Genomic DNA, 25291 nt, shown 5'->3' with positions numbered 1-25291 from the left:
GGCACACCCTTACCCTACGGTCCTTCTTGTCCTTTCCCCCAGACCTGGCCCTTTACAATGGGGAAGCAGTCCTCAGATAATACTCTAATTAAGGGGCGTTGGAACGGAGACCGTGATTTTACTGGGGAAAGAGAGTGAAGCCTGGATCTTTCCTCCCATGCACTGTCCAAAGTCAGAGTCTGTCATCGCCAAGCTGGCTTTTCCCTGAATCCCCCGAAGTCTCAAACCCGACAGGCGTGTCCTGCAGGAGAACTCAAGGCCTCGGCCTGCCCCCAAATTCCCAGCATCTTGCCTACTCGGCTCTGAAGGATGCCAGGAACAGTCGTGGTACCAGGGTGATGTCATCAGCAAGCTTCCTGGATAAGCGTCCACCTGGGCAGGTAGTTCCCTGCATCTCCAGCAGCTGGATGTCCAGGGAAGTGGAGGGGCAGAGTCCGGAAGCTTCTCAGGACACTGGCTGAGGGCTCAGGGCCTTAGCTTTCCCAAGCTCTGTGGCTAGAAATCATCACAATCACAACAGGCGCAGACAAATCTCAACTATCTGAAAACTGGTGGCCTTATTTCTAACAATTTTCCAATTTGAGAACCAACCAATTTGTTCCTATTTCAGGCAACCAAATCCTTCTATTATGGATGCAGAAGGAAGCTTCAGTCGTGGTTTTATTGCCTGGCATATGGGTGATTATGAGGACATCAGTCAAAGAAACTCCAAACGGGCCATCCTCCTTCGGCAGAGCCAGGCAGCATTGCCAAGAGTTTCCAGACCACCTAAGCTGCCAAAGCTACCAAAAGACCAGGAGGTACAATCATTTGCTTTTCGGAATCATCATAGAAAAAGTCAACCTGTTTTAACGTGTGAATTAGAGAATGCTATTTAATAGCAATACTATGAATAATCAGTTTAATAGCTCCTTTCAACCTATCAGAACGTTTTATAATTCATATTGGATTTCCACAGTGATGTCCATATAGTGACTGGGTGGGTATTATTCCCATTTTATAGCTACAGAAAACAGGAGGTGTGGGGATCAGTCCTCAGAACCACGTATTTATCACATGGTTTAACCTGGAGAGCACAGACATCTGCTCAGTTTCCAAAACCTGAGAAAACTCTCAGTCTGTGAGATGGAGGTAAATCTATAACCCTTCCTAAAACCCCACAGACTGGGCTTCCCTGGTGGCGCAGTGGTTAAGAATCCGCCTGCCAGTGCAGGGGACACGGGTTCGAGCCCTGGTCCAGGAAGATCCCACATGCCACGGAGCAACTAAGCCCGTGTGCCACAGCTACTGAGCCCGCGTGCCACAACTACTGAGCCTGTGTTCTAGAGCCTGCGAGCCACAACTACTGAGACAGTGCGCCACAACTACTGAGCCTGCGCTCTAGAGCCTGCAAGCCCCAACTACTGAAGCCCACGCACCTAGAGCCCGTGCTCTGCAACAAGAGAAGCCACCACAATGAGAAGCCCATGCACCGCAACAAAGAGCAGCCCCCGCTCGCCGCAACTAGAGAAAGCCCACGTGCAGCAACAAAGACCCAACGCAGCCAAAAGTATAAATAAATAAATAAGTAAATAAATTTATTTTAAAAAAACACCCCATATACTGCCTAGCAGAGTAAGAATATACAAGTTCAAATTCAAGGTTTTTTCCCCATTACTGTCTATGGAATCTTGAACAAGTTGCATAATTTCCCGATGTGGGTTTTTTCATTAGTAAAATGGGGATGTTAGTATCTGTCCTGAATATTTCGTAGAGTTATCATGAGAATCAAGTAAAGAGTGTGTAAGCATGTATTCAAATGAACAACTATTTCCTGAGGTCCTTCTGCACAATACCACAGCGAATCCACTCTGTAGTCATCCAGCGTTTCAATATTGAGTGTGACAACAAGCTTCCATGACAGAAAAGGGAATACACTCAGAGTCTCCTGTTCCCTACATGGAGAGAGGCCCCTTGCTCCGCTGGAGAATCTTGCCACTGCCCTAGAATATTGCTTACCCTCTGTCGCCAGGGATCTGTTCATCAGGAGATGTCTGTTTGACAGTTAATTGTATGTCCATCTGAAACACTCTGCGAGGAGCCGTGGAAGTCCTCCTTGGTAGGTCCTGCCCCAGGGATGCTCTGTATTGAAGAAGGTGGCGTTCAGCTGCTGACAGTCCTATGTGGTCTGAATTTTGAGCTGGGTCCACATGAGATTTATTGCAGCGTGTGTGAAGGAGTCTTGGATTAGTTATTTTCTACCATTGAACTAATTTTGTGTAGGATTAGAGAGATCATGAATTAAACCGTCCCAAATTCCTCCTACTACCTATCATTCACTAAATACAATTGAGATGTCTTTGTGCATTAAAAGAATCTGTTAAAAGGCTGATTTTGAAATGATTTCAAATTTACAGGAGCGCAAGAATAGTACTAAGTGAACTAATACACTCCTCACTCAGAATCATCAGTTGTTCATTTGTTCTAATGCGTTCTTTCTACACACACACACATGTGCGTGTGCATGCACACACACACACACACATTGGTTTTTTTTTTTAATTTTTATTTATTTATTTCTTTATTTATGGCTGTGTTGGGTCTTCGTTTCTGTGCGAGGGCTTTCTCTAGTTGTGGCAAGCGGGGGCCACTCTTCATCGCGGTGCGCGGGCCTCTCACCATCGCGGCCTCTCTTGTTGCGGAGCACAGGCTCCAGACGCGCAGGCTCAGTAATTGTGGCTCACGGGCCTAGTTGCTCCGCAGCATGTGGGATCTTCCCAGACCAGGGCTCGAACCCATGTCCCCTGCATTGGCAGGCAGACTCCCAACCACTGCGCCACCAGGGAAGCCCACACATTGGTTTTTACTGAACCGTTTGAAGGTAAGTTGCAGACGTGGTTTTGCTTCACCCCTAAGTATTCAGGGTGCATTTCCTAAGAACAAGGACGTTCTCGCACATAACCATGGTACAATGATAAGATTCAGGAAATTTAGCACTGATACAATATTACCTAATCTATAGTTTATAAGCAAATTTTATTCATTGACCCAACGATGTCCTTTGTCACTTTCCCTGATCCAGGATCCTATCCAGGACCAGGTATTACGTTTAGTCCTAAACCTCACTAGTCTCCTTCAGTTAGGAATGGCTCCTCAGTCTTGGTCTTTCGTGACACTGACATTCTTGAACAATTCAGACCAGTTCTGTAGAATACCTCTTAATTCAGGTCTACCTGCTATTTCCTCGGGTGATGTGTTTTGGGCAGGAATCCCAAGGTGAGTGATGCCGTGTCGTCCTCAGGGTATCACATCAAAGAGGCACTTGACGTGAGTTTAACTCATCATTGGTGAGGGTAACTGATCACTTGGTTACACCTCTTCCCTTTCAGAGATAAACAAAATACTGTATCATTCAAAATAATCTTTTTTATCAGCTCAGGCTTTCTTCTTAATTCCAGAGATACCTTAGAAACTTGTTCCCCAAGTCCATCCATCCTTTGGATCATCCCACAGGGTTCTTGGGGCTGACACTTCACTAAGTACTCAAGCCCTCCCCCTCCCCCACTTCACATAAATTCTCTTCAGGGAAGATAACTTGGAGCAAATGATCAATTCAAGCTTCCAGCATAAGCCTCACGCCAGCCACCTACGCATGGCTCCTGTTACTGTGCTCACCTGAGATGCAGCCCATCGGCCATCCTCATGCTGCGAGAATCAGGACCATGCACTGGAAACAGCCTTGGAAAAACAAAACTTTGCCGATGGTTTTGGGGGGTTTGGGGAAAATTTTAAACACATAAACCAACCCACAATATCACAATGCTTTCTCATCAAGATAGATAGTTGAAAATGGGGATATTTTATATTCACCTTGTTGAGTTTGGATTTATTCTTATAAACCTAAGTTTAGAGATTAATTTCTAAAAGTTTCTACAACTTTCTAGAAGTGCAATTTATGGTATTTAACAGTATGTGTCATTCTTGTATACATTACCCAAAATGCTCTTAGAAATATTTTTGGAAATCAATTGGGCAAATTTCTAAACTGTTTTTCTACATTTCCCCAAATTTCTTCTTTTAAGTCACAAAATGGCTCTCAAGTTCTATCTTCTATTACATTTGTTTTCCCTTATTTTGGTCGACCTTTTTTTCTCCACGTAAATAATAGCTACTTAAGTGTTGTGTAATTTATGTGTATGTGAGACAGTTTCAACATCGTGATCCATTTCTGTTTCGTTTCTTTGCTTGCAAATATCTTCATTGCCCCCCCTGCTTCCAAAACATGGACATAATCTCAGTAATTGATACGTTCTTTCCCTCACCCACTCACTCACACTGGGTGTGGGAGTAGCAATTCTCAAGGTTTTAATGTGCATATGTGTCATCTGGGGATCGTAGTAAGGTGCAGATCCTGGTTCAGTCGGTCTGGGACAGGGCTTGAGATTCTGCACGTCCGTCGAGCTCCCGGGTGAGGCAGCTGTGGTTGATCCAGGGATGCTGAGTAGCAAGGCGCTGGAGGATTCGCCCCGAGCTGCATTTTGAGCCAGAACAGGGGGGCCTTGATGGAGCAAATGGGAGTGGGAAACCAGGACGAAGGATTGACAGGGCACAGGCAGTGATCAGCTAGCGCCTTTAGGTGAGGGAGTGTGGTCTAACATGGCTGGATAACCAGCCGCCTGCAGAGGTGGGTGTCTGGTGGTGAGGCCAGAGGAGGGGGCTCAGGTGCTGAGGAGCTTGGATTTTCCTGGGCCAACTTTTAAACAAAAGTGACAGGATTATACTTTCATTTTGGAAAGGTTAGTTAGACATCAGCCTGGAGGAAGATTGGTGAGAAGTGTTGCTACAAAAGGGAGGTGAGTTTGGAGGGCATTTTGGTAACTCGGCTGAGAACGAGGAGGGACTGAAAGAAGGTAAAGAACAAGGAGAAAAGGTGATGCACTTGGCACCCAAAGAGTGCAAGTTCAGCAGCTCTGGGCACTGACTGGACGTGGGGAAAGACCTCATAACCATGGGAGGAGCCAGTGGAGGCTGACGGACCTGACCTTGTGTGGTGAGGGGTGGAGGCAGGGGCCTAGGAGAAAGGTCGGTAGACCAACTGCTTGAAGGTGAGAGAAAGGGAAGATGACTGCTGGCCTGAGGTCCCCAGGAACACAGCGGGCGAGGCACAGCCGTGGGGATTGATCTCCTCTCTCCCACCACGGACGAGCTGGTGCCTCTTCCTCTGTCGTCTCAGAGATTGTCCTAATTTAGGCTCTTCCTGTTCTCCAGCCCCCTCTTTGCATCCCATGTTCAGAGACTATGACTTATCTAAGGGGAAACTCTGAAGTCTGTACTCTTCACTATGTTAAAGGTCTTTGCTTCAAAGTCAACCTCCAGTAACCCGGTGTGACAATATTCTGACTCCCAGCTGCTTTGTTGGGTCCTCATGGACGTCATTGGACCAATATCTTAAGTACCTATGTTAGTCAGAGTTCTCCAGGAAAACAGAACCAACAGGATGGATGGATGGATGGAAGGATGGAGAGACAGACAGACAGATAGATGAATGGATAAAGGGACAAATGGATGGATGGATGGATGGATGGATGGATGGATGGATGGATGGAGAGATAGATGAAATGGATAAAGGGACAAATGGATGGGTGGGTGGATGGATGGGTGGGTGGATGGATGGAGAGATAGACATGAATGGATGAAGGGACAAATGCATGGATGGATGGGTGGTGGATGGATGGATGGACAGATGCATAGAGACAGACAGATGGATAGCTTTCTCTTAAGGAATTGGCTCACATGATTGTGGAGGCTGGCAGATCCCAAATCTGCACACAGGCCAGTAGGCTGGAGACCCAGGCACAAGTGTGAAGGCCGTGGGGAGGCCGAATTCCCTCTTCTTCAGGGGATCTCAGTCTGTTTTCTCTGAAGTCCTTCACCTGACCGGGGAGACGCCCCACCGTATGGAGGGTGACCTGCTTTACTCAAAGCCGACTCATCTGTGCTGCTGTCGTCTCAAAAGCCTTCACAGCAACATCGCACGGGTGTTAGACCAGGTATCTGGGTACCGTGGCCCAACCAAGGTGACACATAAGATTAGCTGTCACAGTACCTGCCTCATCCAGGTGTGAGGATCAAATGAGGTGACGTGCATCAGGCATCCGACAGAACCAAGAAGCAACGTGGTGTGTATGTGTGTGTCAGGGCTTTCTCAATGGCGTGATTTTTAAGGGAACATGAAAAACACTTGAAATTTACCTTTAATCCAAAAAGGATTTAGCAATACCTAATATGACTCCTTCCTGTACTCTGAAAACAACAGGATTCAATATAGTCTTAGGTAGCTACAAAAGTTACACTTCATAGCATATGTTTCCTGAGGCCGTATGTATCAGTGACACATTTCATAGCAAATATTTTGTAATTGCCCTTTATTTTTCCTAAAATAAAATTCATAAGATTCATCCACAGAATAACCTTACACACATAACTTATAACCAACCACTATAATGCCCTCGTTGTACTATTTTACAACTTATAGTAATATATACTTTAATACACAGACATTGGGGCACTAGTAGATTAGAAAATATAATGAACGAAGCAGATACTTGCTCCTGAATGGAATCTCCACGAAGGCAACAGCTACAAGCAGAGATGATAGAGAACACTGCGCTGATGACAGACTTCATGAAGAGCACAGCTACTGGTAATGAGGTTTTCCAAATGTATGTCAGTTCTTGCTGAAATCCTAAACCCTACAAAGTAAAATCTCGCCTCAGTGTATATACAACAGTGGCATTCCTGGAAAATTCAGCGTGTAGTAAGCTTGCAAGAGAAATGCGTTGTGCTTGTATGTAACGCAAAATTAAATTCTCAGCTTAGATCATTATAAACTAAGGCTTTCACCCGCCTGAATGTCAGCAGGATATTTGTGAGTCACACGGGAGGTGGGATAACTCCTCATTCCGGGGTGCCCTGCACGTGACAAGATGTTCTCCTGTCACCCTCCGCCCCTGCCCATCCTGTGCCAGGAGCCCTCGCCCATCACCTTGCTCACCGAAGAGGCCCTACGTTTCCCAAACAGCCTTGCTGAGAGTCACTGACATATACAGTGGGCTTGTTTCAGCATGAATTACTGGAAATGAGACGTCTAAGTCTAATTAAACGCAACAAACAAATCACAGGCAGTATCAGGAAAATGTTCAAGATAAATTCAGAAGGTTTATTGCACCAAATGCCACATAAAAATGGATCAAAATGATATGTGAACAAGTTTGAAGAAAAAAATTTCCATACATTGACATTGATATCTATTTAACTGATCAAAAACATAAAGTCCTACCAATTTGTCTTAATGGAACTTCAGTAGTAACAAATCAATCCCAGAATTTTCTCCTTTTTAAACAAACACCACTTAAATTTAAGCACATTGCAATCTTGCTTTCAAGATATACAGTTCACCAAAGATGGACATTTAAAAATTAACATTCAGAGGGGGCTGCTTGATTTAGGCAAACAGTATATTAAAAGGTCCCCTCCCCCAAAGCACGAGAGAAAACAAATGGTTCACATTTACCAAGAAGCTAAAGACTTTTTCAGTTTATTGGTGAAAGTATGCATGAACAAAATACTTTCAAAAGTATGTGTTGTTAGTGGAAAAATCCAGATATTTAAAAGAACCGTGGGGTCACTCTATATTCTTTATTTTTATGTACAACCAACTCTAGTGAGGAACCTAAAAAGCTACAGGCTGAATTTTATAAAATCTCAGGACCTAATTAGAAGGGCCTAAACAACAGTTTAGTATCGTTTAGCAGGCAGGGATTTTCCTCCCTCGAAAAAAGTTAACTTTGAAAAATATGGAAAGTTTAAAAAGTTGCAATGTGTAAACGGCAGTTCCATGGGATGTGAAAAGTTTGGAGTTACTTTCATTAAAAAACAGCACACTTCAGAAAAATGGATTGAAGCCTGTACAAAAAGCTATTTAACACTGATAAAAATAAAATACTTTGGAATTATGCACAAGTATGGAAGCTACATTTTAAGTTTTCATTGTCATATTTAAACGTACACAATGATCTTTACATTCATATCACCCGTCAGTCTATGAAAAATGAAACCGCGACATGCTAGAGAGAGGCCCATCATGGTCACGCGGGCGCACACCCGCTCTGTCCTGCCTCCCAGCTTGCGTGGAAAAGCAAGATGCTACAAAAGGTGCACTCAACAGGTTAAGACGTCAAAGTTGAAGAAACCCTAAAGGTGGAATCCTGTCAACTGAGGTAGTTTTCTCTATTTGTACTTTTTTTTTTTTTTTTTTAACTTTTGTTTCTTTTCTTGAGGTGGGCCTGGGCGAGGGCGGGTCCCTTCCTTGCCCTCTTGGGTTAAGACAGACCCAAGCCACCAGGTGGGGTCCGCTGTGTGTGTCAACACAGTTCCATGAGATTCTCTTCTTTTCCGCTTTTGGGAGGAGGGTCAGTTTAGGAGACAGCGCAGGTGGACGTTCTCCAGGGGAGGGTTTGTGAACGAGCAGCAACAGCCCTGGTCTGCTGTGCGGGCGGCAGCCCTGAGGGTCGGGGCCGCCCAGCATCCTGAGCGCTGTCCCTCCGTCACCTTCTCCCAGGGGAGGCGGGGGGCAGGAGATGCGGAGGCAAAGCCAGTTTCCTCAGCTTCCAGGGGCTGGGCCGCATCTGTACTGCGTGGAGTTCAGCATCGGCCGTTTAAAGCTCAGCGTCCCCCGGGCCGGGTCTACTGCTCACCGGGCCGCTACGTGCACTGATTTTGTTTCTAGTTATGGTCTGTGAAGCCCTGGAGGGTCGGGGTGGCGGGGAGGAGGGAGGGGAAGCGCCCAGAACGTGTCAACGAGGAGAAGGAAACCGAGACTGCGGGTGCTCGAAGCCGGTGCAGAGGGGACGCTGGGACCTCACTCCGCATGGGCGGGGAGAGGGTGGCCACGGGCGAGGTCCACGACAACCGCCGCGATGCCACGGCGCCAAGGACTCAGGACACCCGTCTCGTGCCAGACATCAGGCAAGAGGAAACGGAAAACGTAGAAGGAATGGACAACGTCACTTTTATGAGAGAAAGACACACAATACAAATCCAAGATCTTAAGAGCCTCAACACGCCTCTCTGCATTTCACATCGTAAAAAAAAGGGGGGGGGGCGGAATTCCCTGGGGTCCCGGGGTTAGGGCTCGGCGCTCTCACTGCGGAGGGCCCGAGTTCAGTCCCTGGTTGGGGAACGAAGATGCTGCAGGCCGCCTGGAGCAGCCAAAAGAAAGAAAGATGATTTATGAAAAAAGAGAGGGGAAGGCTGCAGTCCTGACCTATTCCTAAGAAAGAAAGAACACACACCTGTTTTTCTCCATTGGTCCTGCCGCTCTCCTCTTTCAAACAAGTAACTCGCGTGCATTTGTCAAAGAGTAAAGACACAGATGTATGTAACTTGGGGTTTGGGATCAGGATTTTATCAAGCAGAAAATATGAAGTCATTTTAACTCCTGAAAGGGAAGTCGTTTCATATTCTCAGGTGCAAAGGCTACATGGAAAGGACCGGCATCCATTCATAAAAGAGAAGGAAACCAGAGCCTGGTTATAACGAACCGACCTCAAGATCTGCAGGAACTAACAGTTCTGCTGAACTGGGTTAGCCCCGCGCCTTGTAACCATCCACTTACCAAAGAGGCTTTTCCTTTACCCTGGACGTCAGTACATCGTCTGTTTCACGATCAGTAACGTCCACAGAAAATTAAGGGTTTTTAAAAAGCAAACTATGCTCATAAATAAACAATGCTTCATTTTGGCAGGTTTTATACTACGGGGCAGTGAATTTCTGGGAAGCTGTTTTGAAAAGGACCTAGGGATTGGAAGGCACAGAGATGATAGTGTAAAAATCCAGCTCCCATCGGGATTGTTTATAAACGGTCACACTAATTCATGAGTCACCCTGCACTCTTGCAGCGTTGATTTCCCACCAGGACAGCTGGGCCTTTTGAAGTAGGAACAGTCCTTGGTAGTAACTAGTATAGGAAGAAGGTGGCTTCCGCGGGAGGAGTTCAGCCACAGAACCACTCGCCGGCTTACGGAACCAACTTTGGTGAACGGCCCCGCTTAAAAGGCTGCCCGGAGCTGCGAGGCGTCCGGGGAAGCCGGGCGGGCTCGGGCCGAGGTCGCCGCTGCCACGGAACCACGCGGGGACGGGCTGAGGACGCTGCACCGACTCCTGCCGTGATCGCACCAGCGACCCGTCCCGGACCCACCCGCGGCTGCACCGCGAACGCGGTGAACTGGGACAGACGGGGAGCAGCGGGTCCCCGGGGCTCCCGGCCCCCCGTGCCGTGCGCCGGACGGTGACGGTGACGGTGACGCCGCAGGCGCCGGAGCGGAGGGCGGCACGCGCGGGCTTCCCTCGGCCGCTGAGCCGGGGTCAGGACGGCCGGACCCCTCTCCCCGGCTTGGGGAGCTCGCGCTGGAGCTCGGAGACGTCCCAGCCCCGCTGCTGCGCCCCGACGTGCTCACGGCCCCGCCCGGCCCGGCCCAGCGCGGCAGCACCGGCTCCGTCTGCCCTGCTCGGGCCTCGCGGCCCTGGGGAGCGGCCGTCCGTCCTCCCTCCTTCCACGGGGCAGCTGTCCGGAGCGTCGGCTTACAGGAGTATCTGGGCGACGTACGGAGAGTGAGTGCTGGCGACGGCCGTCAGCAGGGGCAGGTCGTTGGACTCGATCCTGAGGGCGGACAGAGGAGGGGACGTTGCTTTAAAGCTGCAGGACTTACGGGAGCGGCCCCGGCGCCGGACCCCCGGGCTGCCCGGTCAGTGCCCAGAAGCGATGCCGGAGTGAACGAGGCGGGGACACGAGAGCCTGTCCCTGGGACCCCACGTTCCCCGCATCCCCGCGCGGCCTCTGTGTGACTCCTCCTCCAGCCAGCCCTCCCGGCCTGCACCCCGGGTCTGCACCGGCTTCACGTTCGTCTCCGGGAACGCCTGACGGCGGCAGCGTCTCCAGAACCCCGGAGATTCCTTCAAGGCTGACACGACCGAGACCCCCCCACTGAGCACGTGACCGAGAGCCCCACTGAGCGCGTGCCCGACACTCACAGGTGCGCATGGGCAGAAGGCCGCGCGTCCTGGAAAAGTCACGCCGGTCTCGGTCCTTGAAATACGTCCTAACGCTCTCCCTTGATTCCCAAAACCAAAAATTACAAATAGAACCTAAAAAGGCAGCTGGCACAACCCCGTGGAGTTTTCCACGCCTTCTCCAGTAATGCTCCCTCTGGATCTCAGTTCGGGGCAGACGGGGAGCTCCCAGCACCTTAGTGCTGCTGGCCTGAGCACGGGAGGGGCTAAGGAGGGGCTGGAGGGACCCCCACTAACAAGGCGCCGAGGGGCCTGGCGACGAGGAGGTAAATCCACCCTCACCATCCTTCTGGGGGTGCTGATGGGTGGGCACCTGTCAGGGGCCAGGCAAGCGTCCTGGAAATAAAAGCTGCACATCGTGCATCGGAAACCGGATGGGGCAGGACTAGTGAGGCTGGTGAAGAGATCTAAGTAAAAAGTGCAAAAGCAAATGCCTCAAACGGGGAGAATATTTTTTAAATGATGTAAAAAAAAAAAGTGACAGGAAACGCTAAGAGCCAAACAATACAGTATAAGTCATATCCTGGGTGTGAAAGATGGAAAGTCCGACAAGAATGCAGAGGCCTGAGCCTTGAAATAATACTTTGATTGGCAGGCTTAACAGAGAATTTCAGGGTTGATGTTTTATACACAGTATTTCCTTGCCCCAAACTGAGTGGCGGGGAGGTCATCATCACAGGTAAGGGAGACAATGCCTCATCTACACAAGTTTTTGTTACTTCTCTGTGGAAAATTAAGCAGAGAGTAAAACACAAGTCAGTAAAACACAAGTCTTCCCCCAGAGAAGTCAGGGCAAAGAGCCTCTGGAAAATGATACACGTTATCGATAGCATGCACGCCTCCTCTTCTGATGGGCTCATAATAAAAGGGAAGAAAGTACGGTCACCCCGGGACGTGCAGACGGGCCCCCAAGTCCAGGGGAACGGCCTTCCCCACCTCCTCCAGAAAAAGCACGGAAAGCACAGCTGCTGCCGCATGTGTGACAGCTCGTGACTCGCACATCTTACTGAAATGACTAGAAATGGGCAGATCGAGGGGGATTACACTCTTCACTTTCAAGGATAAAATAATCCAGGGGCAAGACTAACAAGGTACCACTAGCTTCAAGGTCTGCATGTGTTTCCGGGCGTGAAACTCCAGTATCAGATACAAGAAACATGCCGTTCACTGGGGAGCCCCAGAGGCTGGACAGGTCAGTGGGTAGAGCGCAGAGGACAGCCCCCCGCAGACACCGGCACTCCCCAGAACTCACCCCAGAACGACACTTAATTCTTTCACGTGCACGCGCGTGTGTCCACGAAGATACTCAGACAGCATCTTACTCTTCAGGTACATCTCCTGTAGTCTGTCTTCCAGGTGCATGATGCACTGCAAAGCCAATCACACTCACGATGAGGGCAAGAACTCAGATCTCTGCCAACGTCTAAGAGCCGCAATTCCCTCAATCCATTTCTAAGTATGCTACTGTAATCTCATCTCTTTAAAATATACTTCAAGAATTACAACCCAGCTCAAACCCTACCATAAGCAGGGATAAGAATAGGTTTTTGTCATCAACAAGGACCTACTGAAAAGCACAGGGAACTCTACTCATTACTCTGCGATAACCTATATGGAAAAGAATCTGAAAAAGAATAGATATGTGTGTGTACAACCGAATCACTTTGCTGTACACCTGAAATTAACACAACATTGTAAATCAACTGTACTCCAATATAAAATTTAAAAAAACGAAAAATAAAAAATAGGTTTTTGTAAAACAATAAAGTTTAATTTTTCCAGTGACTGTTAAGATCTTCATATATATTTTCTGGTATTTCTAAAAAAGCATTTGTTTCTACATAGTTAAAATTATTCTATAAGTACACTTATTTCCTGCTTTCAAAAAACTTTCTAATAATCCTTTTCCCATGTTATTAAAAATTCTTTATCAATATAATTTTTATGACTGATTTTTCAGAATGTGAATTTACCATGACTAAAATCACAGAGCCATCTGCATTTTTGTTATTATACATAATTTTGTAAAGAGCACCTTTCTTGTTGTTTTCCTATATCTCAGATTATTTTGGTGCAATTCGTTCCCAGAAGAATGACTGGAACAAGGTTATTCTGAAACTTTTTTTTTTTGCTCTCAAGAGTGTAGTTTAACTAGGTCTCTAGTAGCAATGAAGAAAGGGCAATTTTGTTCAGAACATCTCTACCCTTGGAACTGTGTCCAGCTTCGTTTTTAGAGAACAGCAGTCACCTGTGTCTTGCACCAGAGGCAAATGCTTTTGCATCTGGCAGGGAGACCGATCCAGGCAGCTCAGTAAGTCACCTGATGGTTCTGGCAAGGGTCACTCCATCAGACATGATTTTCTTCTAGACCATTATGCCTGCTATTTTCAAGGTAAAAAGATTAACAGATGCACTTGAAAATGTTGATCTTGACCACCTGGGCTGATCACTGACATAGAAAAAGTATCCATTCGAGATGCAATCTTTTCCGTTTTTCATTGGCTTAAAATCTTAAGTGCATCGTGTTGTGTGGACGAAACACAACTGTTAAGTGAATAAGAGTAATAATCAAAGCAAGGAGGATTTCGCCAATTCTCTTGGGGGAAAATGTTCCCCCAGGAAAACAGAGTTAAGTGAGGAAAGGTCTCCTGTTCAGTGTCAGTTCCTTGTGGAGCAAATACAAAGTTTTAGTAAGAGTGTTGTAAAATATTAAAAAGAACATTCACATTACGTTGAATCCTTTATGTTTTAAAATATGAATTTACTGTGTTTTCATAGTCCCCAGGAAAACTGTGTGTTGCAGTGCGGAAATAAACAGAACACTGGTTCATATGGAATGTGCATGGAACTTGCAATCAAAGCACTTAGAAATTTTTTAAAAAGCCTGATTATGAAATTGAACTGTTTCGGGATTCCCCTCCCTCCTTTCTGAGATGGATTTCTTCAACTTTAACTTCTGAAATTTAAAATAGCTACTTTCTCTTTTCATACTGAAGGTACTAACAGGCCTTTAATCACGTGTTTCATTCGAGTGACTTTTAAGGAGAATTTTAAACTGCAGATGAAATGTTCTTTGATCCTGATTTTGTCAAGTCATTCATATTATTAAGTGGTCAAATGTAACTTATGTCTAAATGAAGTAAAAAGAATTAACTGTGGTAATTTACTGCTGGGATAACTAAGATTTCAAACGTAGCAAGAGATATGGATTATAGAATAAAATATAAAAGTTTGGTAAATATAACAGTAAAAAACTGTAAAATCAAATATATCTCTCTTCCCTTACAGAAAAGCAGACTTCGGCCTCTGAATCAGCATGATGTGAGTTGCTACTAGAAAGAAAAACTGCCTACAAATGTAGAACAGGAATCAGATTGTAATACGCCACAGGTGGGGCCTTCTGTGTTACCCCTGAGAACAGGGGTCCTACAGTTTAAAGCCCCAATAAAGGTTTCAGTGAGAAGGTGGTGTCAGTCTTCAAAGCCATGAACACTGTTTCACGCAACTGGTTCTTACTAACAGTTACACTAATAGTAGCTGTTTCCTGAGTGTGTGTAACATCCAGCACTACTTCTAGTGCTCTACCCGAGTTATCTCACTTAATTTTTATCACCAGACAGGACAGGTGCTGCTGTGCCCCAGCTTCGACAAGGCACCCGATTCGGAAGCAGAGGCGCCTGGGTCTGAGTCCAGGCCACTGAAAGCCCACGGACTGGCCACTACTGTCCACTGGCTGCCAGGGCATCTCATCTCGCCTGAGCTCGGACAGGTAGAAAGCAGCACCTTGGAGGATTCTCACACATGCTTGTTGCCTAGGTACCGTCTTCACTTTGCAGAGGAGAAAGCTGCGGCCCTGAGATGCCCGACGAAGCAACGGCAAAGCCTGGGCGTGGCCCCCGTGACGTCCAGGGGTGCCCCGTGATGCTGTGCTGCCACCTGAGGTGACAGCCAGTGTTTCAAAGCACCTCCTCCAAGGACAAAGGAGTCCCGACCTTCCGAGGGGTGTGGTGCGCCTGCAGATCCGGCCACGAGAGCTCAGGGGAACACCCGCCACGAGCAATCGGGGAGGTGACTCATATTCAGCCTCCTACTTGGTTGTCAATAGCTCTGCATCTTTTGCGGAGGCCGGAGGCTGGAAGGGAGACGCTGTTTGGTTTGGGGCTGAGGGAGGAGGAGTCCAGAAGGCTGGTGAGCTCCTCCCAGCTGCAGCCCCGCCAGCTCACAGGGCTCTGCCCTGTACGTGCCCTTCAGCTGCGCTTGTGCTCTGGAAACCTTGCTCCCTTCCTGGCTAAATGTATTTTCTCTCGATCTCTCTGCACACAGACACACAGACACAGGAATTTGTTTTGCATGTTATTCCAGGGACTCAGGGAGAGCTGCTGGACATTTTCTCGGAGTTCAGGGGGTCTGTCTGCTGTTTGTATTTAATGTAACGTTATCAAAGTGATTTTAAAATCCCATTCGAAAAGGAACAATTGATACCATCCCCTGTGGCTATGGTGCTTCAACATTTTAAGCGTTTACACGAACGATATTCTATGTATCCATAACAACTTTGGGAGGATGGTCCCTGAACAGATGGCACTCGTCCCTTCGGAAGCTGGCTGGCTTGCATTTGACCCGATGACGGGAAAACCGATGAGTCCCCCAAAGGAGGATGTTAAACTTCCCTTTATGCTCATCCCTGCCCCCATACCTTCCCTGTTTCTCCACGTAACTTGTTCAAAAAGATTGTGTCACTCTGTGCTCTCTGTCTCCAGAAGGACTATTGTCACTGAATCCAGCCCGTGTGGTTTTGTGTCACACGCTCTGTTTTCACTGATGCTACCATCCAGTTAGACTAAAATCAATACACGGGAATACATGACTTTGTAACCGCAATGCTGCGGAAAATGCTTTCCTAGCTCACTTCTCTGATGGTCTGAGAACGATACTTACAAAGTCGGCGGGGAGGTGAAGCCTATAAAGCTGCAGGATGGACTGAAGTAAACTGGACACCTGGCTTGAGACCAGGACGTCCTGGCCGAGTTTCGTGCCGTCCACCGCCTTCCTCTGACTCGTGGCCACCTGGACGCTCCACTTGTCCGTGTCTGCAATGATGCACACGGCCTCGGCGATGGGCTCGTCGAGCACGGGGTGCTGCGGGACAGACACACGGGGTCAACTCTTCACCATGCTTCCGGTGACATCGGCACGTCCAGAAGTTTCTGTGCAGTGTCAGACTCAGGGGCAGAAGTGGTGGCGGGAGCCCCGAGCCCTACAGGGACCCGAACTGGGGTGTCATCCCATAGTCATTTAAATGTTAACTTGACAAACCTGCACCCAGGGGGCACACTATAAACGTCACCAAACATTCAGAGGTAAGCAAAAAGGCCTGTGATTTCCCTCCATCCCAGGACATTAAAGCCCGTTTCCTTCTGGAAGACTGCACTCTCCTTTTATGCTTTTTATTTTCATTTATTTATTTTTTCCCCTGAGTCTTGTGGGATCCTAGTTCCCTGAACTGGGATCGAACCCGGGCCCCCTGCAATGGAAGCGTGGAGTCTTAACCACTGGACCGCCAGGGAAGTCTCTGCACCCTCCTTCTAAAATGGAGACGGTCAGAATAAGGTGTAGGAGTCTACTGCCATTTTCCCCATCACAAGGTTTGGCAGGGTAACTTAACAGCCCCTGAAAGGCATAGCTTTAATCACGAGGCAATATTTATTCAGAAACCATGTGCTACACGCATAAATCAACTCCAGGACAACTAAAGTCAGACTGGCCAGGGAGCTGTGTATCGAGATGAGGCCAAAAGGCACAAGTGCGGCTACTGATGAATGTACTTAAAATACCAAATCCTCAGTAACTGGGCAGTGATGGACGGAGCAGGTTAACTAGGAAACTGTGCCACGGGGCCAACGGGGTGAACACTGACGCCGTCCAGGAACACGGCCCACGAGAGGCACGTGAAAAGACGCTCAACATCACTCATTATTAGAGAAATGCAAGATTACAATGAGGTAACACCTCGCACTGGTCAGAATGGCCATCATCAAAAAGTCTACAAACGATAAACACTGGAGAAGGTGTGGAGGAAAGGGAACCCCGCTGCACTGTTGGCGGGAATGTAAACTGGTACAACCACTATGGAGAACAGTGTGGAGGTTCCTTAAAAAACTAAAAATAGAACTACCATATGACCCAGCAATCCCACTCTTGGGCATATATCCGGAGAAAACCATAATTCGAAAGGATGCATGCACTCCAATGTTCACTGCAGCACTATTTACAATAGCCAGGACATGGAAGCAACCTAAGTATCCATCGACAGATGAAGGGATAAAGAAGATGTGATACATATATACAATGGAATATTACTCAGCCATAAAAAGAAACGAAATTGGGTCATTTGTAGAGCTGTGGATGGACCTAGAGACTGTCATACAGAGTGAAGTAAGTCAGAAAGAGAAAAACAAATATCGTATATTAATGCATATATGTGGAATCTAGAAAAATGGTACAAATGAACTTATTTACAAAACAGAAATAGAATCACAGATGTAGAAAACAAACTTACGGCTACTGGGGGGGAAAAAGGGGGAGGGATACATTGGGAGATTGGGATACATATACACACTGCTATATATAAAATAGATAACTAGTAAGTACCTACTGTACAGCACAGGGAACTCTATTCAATGCTCTGTAATGGCCTGTATGGGAAAAGAATCTAAAAAAGAGTGGATCTATGTATACGTATAACTGATTCACTTTGTTGCACAGCAGAAACTAGCACAACATTGTAAATCAACTATACTCCCAAAAAATTAATTAAAAAAAGGAAAACGGCCTAAAAAATTGAATTTCTCAAAACTGATCACAGTGTAACTGCTTCACCACCAGCTCCTCTGACACACGTGTTCAGGATCCCACATGCGTGCAAATCAAGGGCACAATAGGACTGCCCTCCAGCCCCAAACTAGGAGAGAGAAGGGGGTGGGCAGGTACGCAGTGAGACGGAGACAGACAGAACGCACCTCGAAGCCAGCGTCCTCAAGCACACCTTTCTGACCCTCAGTCACTGAAGGCAAAGCGGGCCTGGCCTCCTCCTGTCACGCGGTTCCTTCCGCTGCCCTGTGGTGGCCCCTCGCGCTAGGTTCGTCCTGATTCCCCTTTGGAGAAGGACCTTTCCCGGGTAAATCCTGGAGGCCCCTCCCTCCGTCACAGGGCGGGAGCAGGGCCCAAGCTGGGCCAATCAGACTCTCCCTCCCGGCCACCTGCCCGGAGCACGCAGCCAGGAGGCCGGGAGCCGCTGGGGTCACCGCGCTCCTGCTCGACAAAAGCCACCACGAATACCCACAGCGATGCTTGGTTCCTGCACTTCCACAGGGGCCTTGTTTCCTGCCGACCCCGAGCCTAGTTCTTCGGTCTCCTTACCATTTCTAAGGATCCCTAATATCCCTCCAATGAAGTCCCTTCCGGTTAAACTAACAAGAGTTGGTTTCTGCCGCTTGCAGCAAAGAACCCACACAGGTACACGACCTTGTCTCGGGTGACCGAGACCTGAGATTTTTACGACTTAACACTAGTAGTGGGAAGGCCATGATGGAAACCCAAATGTCTGCTGTCACGCTGTACTTTCAGCAGGTTGTCTGGCCCCCTCGTTTGCGGCTTTCCCACTCAATCTTTGCGCTCTTTCCCACAGACGGGGAAGTGACGGGTGGGCTGAATGAGAACTTTGGTGAGACCAACGTTTTTTTCCTCAACTATATCCAGGACGGAAACTTTCACGTTTTAGAATATTTTCCCCATTGAAAAGAATAGCAAATCAGGCAAAGTCTAGCGGCCCGACATTTATTTAAGCACAGGTTAAACGTGAGAAATAAAGAATATGGCAAAGCAGATTCTTGAATTAATGAGGCCCAGTTTCCCAAGGATGGCTCTCATTTTTTAAGACTTGCTCACCAAACAGTCGAAATGCTCACACACACAATGACCCTAAATTCCCACTCCCACCCGCAGGTTTTTGTGACCCCTCAGTCCTACCCTCCTCACACACTCTCCAAAACAGAAAGTAAAGACAGGGCTGCAATGACTTCCCTTTACAAGTTCCTGCAAGTTCTTGCTCAATCCGTGTGTCATAAACTCGCAGCAAGAGGACGATGACTTGCCATCAGTGTACCTGGTCCTTGTGAGCAAAGGAAATGGAAATTTGGAAATTTAAAAGATTTGTATTTTGAGCTCAAGTTCCTTCAATGCTTTGCGTTTATCAGAAATTCACAGTGTGCTGGGTATAGCACAAAACAGATCTATACTGAGACCTTTTCTTCAAGGGACTTAACATTCCGAAAGTATATATATAATCATCAAAGACCACAGGCCAACGTACGTACAGTGAGTGGAATGCATGCCAATCCCCTTTCACCTGGATTTCAGTCACCTCCCTCTAGCAAGATGTGGTAACAGGACCCAAGCCAGGCCAATCAGATGCTCCTCCCCTGAGATTTCCCTGTGAGCAGGGGCCCAGGAGGCTGAGAAGGGTTGGGGTAAAAATCTAGCTTTTGTTGGATTAATTGTTTGCAGTAGATAATGTGGGCCCTAGTTTCCAACTCAGCTCAATTTCTGAAATGATTTCCCCAGCATCGTGACAGGGAAGGGAGCAGCGTGTGGGCCCGAGGAAAGCACACAGACAGCAGGTTACGGGGCCCCATAACCACACACAGAGCTCCGCCTTCGCAAGTGAGCCACAGGCACGAGGGCGGCGAGGCTCACTGGGGAAGCGATGGATGGAAGGCTGCCCAGGTCCCAGTGACCCCAGGAGGCTGCAGACCCAGGGGCAGTAACAGCAGAGGAGAGACGGAGGAGTTGGCTCAGGTATCTTACGAGGAAGAACGAAATGGGTCAGAGAACTGTGAAAGAAAGTGTGCGTGAGCCATTTTTAAATCACTGGCGGAAACCTGAGCACAGACTGAAGAAGGCTAGGTCCGAGGGTTGGGACAAACGGACAGGAGGTGGAGAGCCCGTCCCCTGAAGGAGGGGCTGACTCTCCTCTCCCTGGACTCTCAGCTCCTAGCCCAGGACCGGGCCCTCGAGAAAGGGGCCCAGGTCAAGCACAGCAGTGACAGGGCAGGGAAGCACGTGCAGCCCCAACACAGCATAGTGCCACCACGTGTGCAGGATCCAGGGACACAGAGAACCACGGAGAGCTGTCAGGGGAGGGGGCACCTTAAAAAGGAATCACACAGGGCACGACACTCAGCATCCTGTGACAAACCACAGTGGACAAGAGCACGAAAAAGAACATACGTGTGCAGCTGGGTCACTGTGCTGCACAGAAGAAATGAACACAACGCCGTAAATCAACTCTACTTCAATGAAATGAAGAAACAAGAATTACACATCCTCGGACTCCTAGATATCTAACAAGTAATTCCCTGAACACACCCAACTGCCTCTAAGTACACCATCTAGCAGTTACTCACTTATTTCCTGAAGAATAAACACTTTTAAAAGGAAGATGGAGGGCTTCCCTGGTGGCGCAGTGGTTGAGAATCTGCCTGCCAATGCAGGGGACACGGGTTCGAGCCCTGGTCTGGGAAGATCCCACATGCCGCCGAGCAACTGGGCCCGTGAGCCACAACTACTGAGCCTGCGCGTCTGGAGCCTGTGCTCCGCAACGAGAGAGGCCGCGACAGTGAGAGGCCCGCGCATCACGATGAAGAGTGGCCCCCACTTGCCGCAACTAGAGAAAGCCCTCGCACAGAAACGAAGACCCAACACAGCCATAAATGGATAAATTAATTAATTAATTAAAAAAAAAAAGGAAGATGGAAATAGAGGGAAATGTAAACAGTCAAGAAACAGAAATGAATCCTGGAGAGAGAGAAAAAGCGTCTGTAACTTGGATCAAGTTGTAACCTAAGGGGCACCAGGGTGACCGGCTGCCCAGCTCTGGTCTGGTTTAAACTTCTCTAAGGTCAGAGAAGCTTAAGTTCTGGTGATTCTGGAGGTTTCTGATACACATCTTCCCCAAAGAAACCCAACCCCACTAAAGACAGGGCAGCTTAACCGTATCATGGTGTGGCTTATTAGTCAATGTCTAAGCTTTTAGAATTCAAAGAACTCCATGATCCAGAAGACCACGCCTGGATTACCACAGGAACACTCACCCACACACGCCCTCCGCCCTGCCTGGTATTCAATGGAAAATTCCTCTTAGAAAAGGCTCTCCTTTTTTTTTTTTTTTAAATAAATGTATTTATTTTATTTTATTTTTACTTTTGGCTGCATTGGGTCTTTGTTGCTGCACGCAGGCTCTCTCTAGTTGCGGCGAGCGGGGGCTGCTCTTCATTGCGGTGCGCGGGCTTCTCATTGCGGTGGCTTCTCTTGTTGTGCAGCACGGGGCTCTAGGCGCGCGGGCTTCAGTAGTTGTGGCACGCAGGCTTTAGAGTGCACGCTCAGTAGTTGTGGCGCACGGGCTTAGCTGCTCCGCGGCATGTGGGATCTTCCCGGACCAGGGCTCGAACCCGTGTCCCCTGCATTGGCAGGCAGATTCTTAACCACTGCACCACCAGGGAAGTCCAAAGGCTCTTTAAGGCATACAGAGAACCACAATAAACAAAGGAAACACTGAATTATATGATGCTTCTTCTCATTACTTTTCCTTAGGAGCCATATCTTAACTGTAGAAGTAATTAATAGTGAAATCTGTCAGGCGGGTCTCTTAAGTTCACGAGTTTATCAACTTCACGTACACACCAGGGTACACACAAATACAGACACTTATCAGCAACAACATACATGGTGCAGTGCTTCTGAGAAATTAAGTACTTTAACAAACGCTGTAAAACGTTAAGACTGAATGATTCAAACACCTACTAGAAGCCCAATCCCTCCAGCTCCGTCCTTAGGGCTTGGATCTGATATTTCACCAAGGAGCCAAGGCTCCGAAGCTGGGCGCGACTGGGCTTAACTGCCACCTCCATCACTTACTAGCCCTGGGGCCTCAGTGGCCACTCACCTGGGCCTCAGGGTCTACGTCTGCCAAGTGTGATCGTACTTGGTTGAGAGTGTCTGTGAGAAGAATGAGCGTGGGACACGCAGTGCAGTGCCCGCCGCTTGTCGGGGGCCTTCGGCTGCTTCCCTACACCACACCTCATGTAACCACGTCCCCCAAACCCTCGCAGCACCACTTCCCTCCCCAACCCGGAACCCTACTCCAGCACGGACACCCCAACGCTTAGGCTCAAACCTGTCTCCTTCCACCCTGGAAGCTCCCGTCGGGGCCCACCGTCACGTGCACACGCTCCCCTCCGGGGCGCCCTCAGGAGAACTCCCTGCTCTGGGCAGGGAGGTGGCCCACCTGTCACTCGGGCTGGGCCCAGAATGTGTTCCAGTTCTTCAGGGGCCCAGCCTGGGTTCCCACGCCCCTGCACCCCTCAACAGGACTCCCCGCGTCCACTGTCTGGCATTGAATCACACTGCCTCAACTTGCTCTGGATTTCACATCTGCTTGTCTACTCAGTGATTTCATAAGTAACTCAAGGAGAGAAATCACGTTTTTCTTCCGTAGTCTCGGAAATGAGCATAACAAAAGGCAAGGCATGTGCTAAATGTCTAACGCGTGCCGGCTCTGTTGAACAATTCTCTATTTCTTTATTTTTAGATTCAATCCAGTTCCTATTAAGTCATCCACACAACTATTAACATACTTCTTTTCCATGTATTGCACTTAAATGACTAACATTTCACATGGTTACCTTTTTCCTTTTTAAAAATTTTTATTGAAATATAGTTGATTTACAATGTTGCACTAGTGTCAGGTATACAGTAAATTGACCCATTTATACATATATATATATATATATATTTTTTTTCCTTCTCTCCCATTATAGGTTATTACAAGATCTTGAATATAGTTCCCTGTGCTATACAGTAGGTCCCTGTTGCCTATCTATTTTATATACAGTAGTGTGTATTGTGGTGGCCCCCAAGCTGTAAGCTTATTCAGCTTTCTGCTTTCCGGAGAACTGCTTGTCTCTCTCTTGGTATGCACTCCTGACGCTGCGGTATTGAGCGTAAAAAAGGAAAATGGCTTGCGGCCAGTTTCGCTCCAGGTGCCTGCTCTGCATCTAAGAGCCCCTGGTTGTTCCCCAGAAGAAGGACGTGCTGCCCTGAGGGGGAAGTCTGTATCTCCAAAGAATGGCCCATAAGGCATGCTGACGCATAGATAGTGGTGCATAGATAGTGGTGCATAGATAGTGGTGCATAGATAGTGGTGCATAGATAGTGGCGACAGAATTATGCGGAAATACAAGGTTTACTGATTTATTGTCTGATATTCGTTCCGTACTAAACCTATATATACATTCATGCTCTTTGAATAAACTTGCCTTGCAACCATCAGTTGTCTTGGCCCTTCTGACCCCATACTGGTGCTTTTCAGTTCCTTACCCCTCACCGCCAGGAACTTCTAGCTTTCTGCAGCCGGTCTGCGGCAGTGTATATTTTAATCCCAAACTCCTAATTTATCCCTCTCCCCTCCCCTTTGGTAACCATAAGTTTGTTTTTTATGTCTGTGAGTCTATTTCTATTTTGTAAATAAGTTCATCTGTATCATTTTTTTAGATTCCACATATATGATATCATACGGTATTTGTCCTTCTCTGTCTGACTTACTTCACTTAGTATGATAATCTCTAGGGCCATCCACGTTGCTGCAAATGGCACTAATTCATTCCTTTTTATGGCTGAGTAATATTCCACTGTATACATGTACCACGTCTTCTTTGTCCATTCCTCTGTCGATGGACATTTAGGTTGCTCTATGTCTTGCCTATTGTAAATGGTGCTGCAGTGAACATTGGGGTGCATGTATCTTTTCAAATTATGTTTTTCTCTGGATATATTCCCAGGAGTGGGATTGCTGGGTCATATGGTAGTTCTATTTTTAGTTTTTTAAGGAACCTTCATACTGTTCTCCATAGTGGCTGCATCAATTTACATTCCCACCACCAGTGTAGGAGGATTCCCTTTTCTCCACACCCTCTCCAGCATTTATTATTTGTAGACTTTTTGATGATGGCCATTCTGACTGGTGTGAGGTGATACCTCATTGTAATTTTGATTTGCCTTTCTCTAATAATTAGCGATGTTGAGCATCTTTTCATGTGCTTCTTGGCCATCCGTATGTCTTCTTTGAAGAGATGTCTATTTAGGTCTTCTGCCCATTTTTTGACTGGGTGGTGGTTACCTATTTCTAACTCAAGAGTAGGAAAGTACCAGCTCCCATGTATGCTTCCTTCAACTACTGATGAGTTCATCAAGCCATTCTTGCCGTGGGTACACAGGATGCAGTCCTGCTCTACAGAGAGGAACGCGAGGACAAGAAGTGCAAGAGCTCATGAAGTATCTCGGCACGTCAGAAAGAGGATCTAGGAACTCATTCAAGTGCTTCTGACTCGTAGCTCAATGAGCCTGCCAAGCCCTCTACTTTGAAACCCTAGGACCTTGTCAGAGTGGAAATCCCTCGGAAGACAAGATTGCAACAAGTGGGAATGACACTTGCAACATAATGACAAGAGGAGAAAACACTATCACCTCTATTATGACTTTGCTAAGAAACTTCCCATATTTAGCTGCTGGTATTGCCCAATACATACTCTAAAAGTCCCTTCGGGACTTCCCTGGTGGTGCAGTGGTTAAGAATCCACCTGCCAATGCAGGGGACACGGGTTCGATCCCTGGTTCGGGAAGATCCCACGTGCCAAAGAGCAACGAAACCAGTGTGCCACAACTACTGAGCCTGTGCTCTAGAGCCCACGAGCCACAACTACTGAGCCCGCATGCGCGCCTAGAGCCCATGCTCTGCAACAAGAGAAGCCACCCCAATGAGAAGCCCGTGCACTGCAATGAGGAGTAGCCCCCGCTCGCCGCAACTAGAGAAAGCCCACGCACAGCAACGAAGACCCAACACAGCCAAAAATAAAAATAAATTAATTTAAAAAAATAAACCGATCCTTCGTGAATCCTCAAAGATGCCAGCCCACATGCGGATCGCAGGCAACAGGTGTGCAGACGGACGCTGGTACCACAACCAGCTCTAGAATCTGCTCACTGATTACAACAGTGCAGATTCAGCGACCAGGACGAGCCACTGGGTGGCCTCTTTCACACACAAAGGGAGCAGGTGATTTATGAC

At 47.7% G+C, this 25291-nt stretch overlaps 2 protein-coding genes across 7 annotated transcripts in view; one reads left to right on the top strand and one right to left on the bottom strand.

Moving 5' to 3' along the window:
- The window catches only part of SPMIP2 (sperm microtubule inner protein 2), a 102266-nt gene extending 87772 nt beyond the window's left edge, over nucleotides 1–14494 (top strand). The window contains exons 4-5 of the mRNA XM_007184140.2: nucleotides 611–800; nucleotides 14398–14494. Coding sequence (XP_007184202.2) covers nucleotides 611–800; nucleotides 14398–14445 — 238 coding nt within the window. The 3' untranslated portion in view covers nucleotides 14446–14494. The remainder of the gene's footprint in view (nucleotides 1–610; nucleotides 801–14397) is intronic.
- FNIP2 (folliculin interacting protein 2) overlaps nucleotides 9717–25291 on the bottom strand; it is a 119907-nt gene continuing 104332 nt past the window's right edge. For all 6 annotated transcript variants that reach the window (XM_057547180.1, XM_057547176.1, XM_057547178.1 and 3 more), the window contains 3 exons: nucleotides 16048–16248; nucleotides 12362–12477; nucleotides 9717–10699 (listed from right to left, as the gene is read on the bottom strand). In XM_057547180.1, coding sequence (XP_057403163.1) covers nucleotides 10621–10699; nucleotides 12362–12477; nucleotides 16048–16248 — 396 coding nt within the window. In that variant the 3' untranslated portion in view covers nucleotides 9717–10620. The remainder of the gene's footprint in view (nucleotides 10700–12361; nucleotides 12478–16047; nucleotides 16249–25291) is intronic.

This window comes from Balaenoptera acutorostrata, chromosome 5 (genome assembly GCF_949987535.1).
Source record: "Balaenoptera acutorostrata chromosome 5, mBalAcu1.1, whole genome shotgun sequence".
Classification (NCBI taxonomy): Eukaryota; Metazoa; Chordata; class Mammalia; order Artiodactyla; family Balaenopteridae; genus Balaenoptera; species Balaenoptera acutorostrata.
The sequence above is the reverse complement of the archived record's forward strand: the minus strand, read 5'-3'. Positions and strand labels throughout refer to the sequence as shown.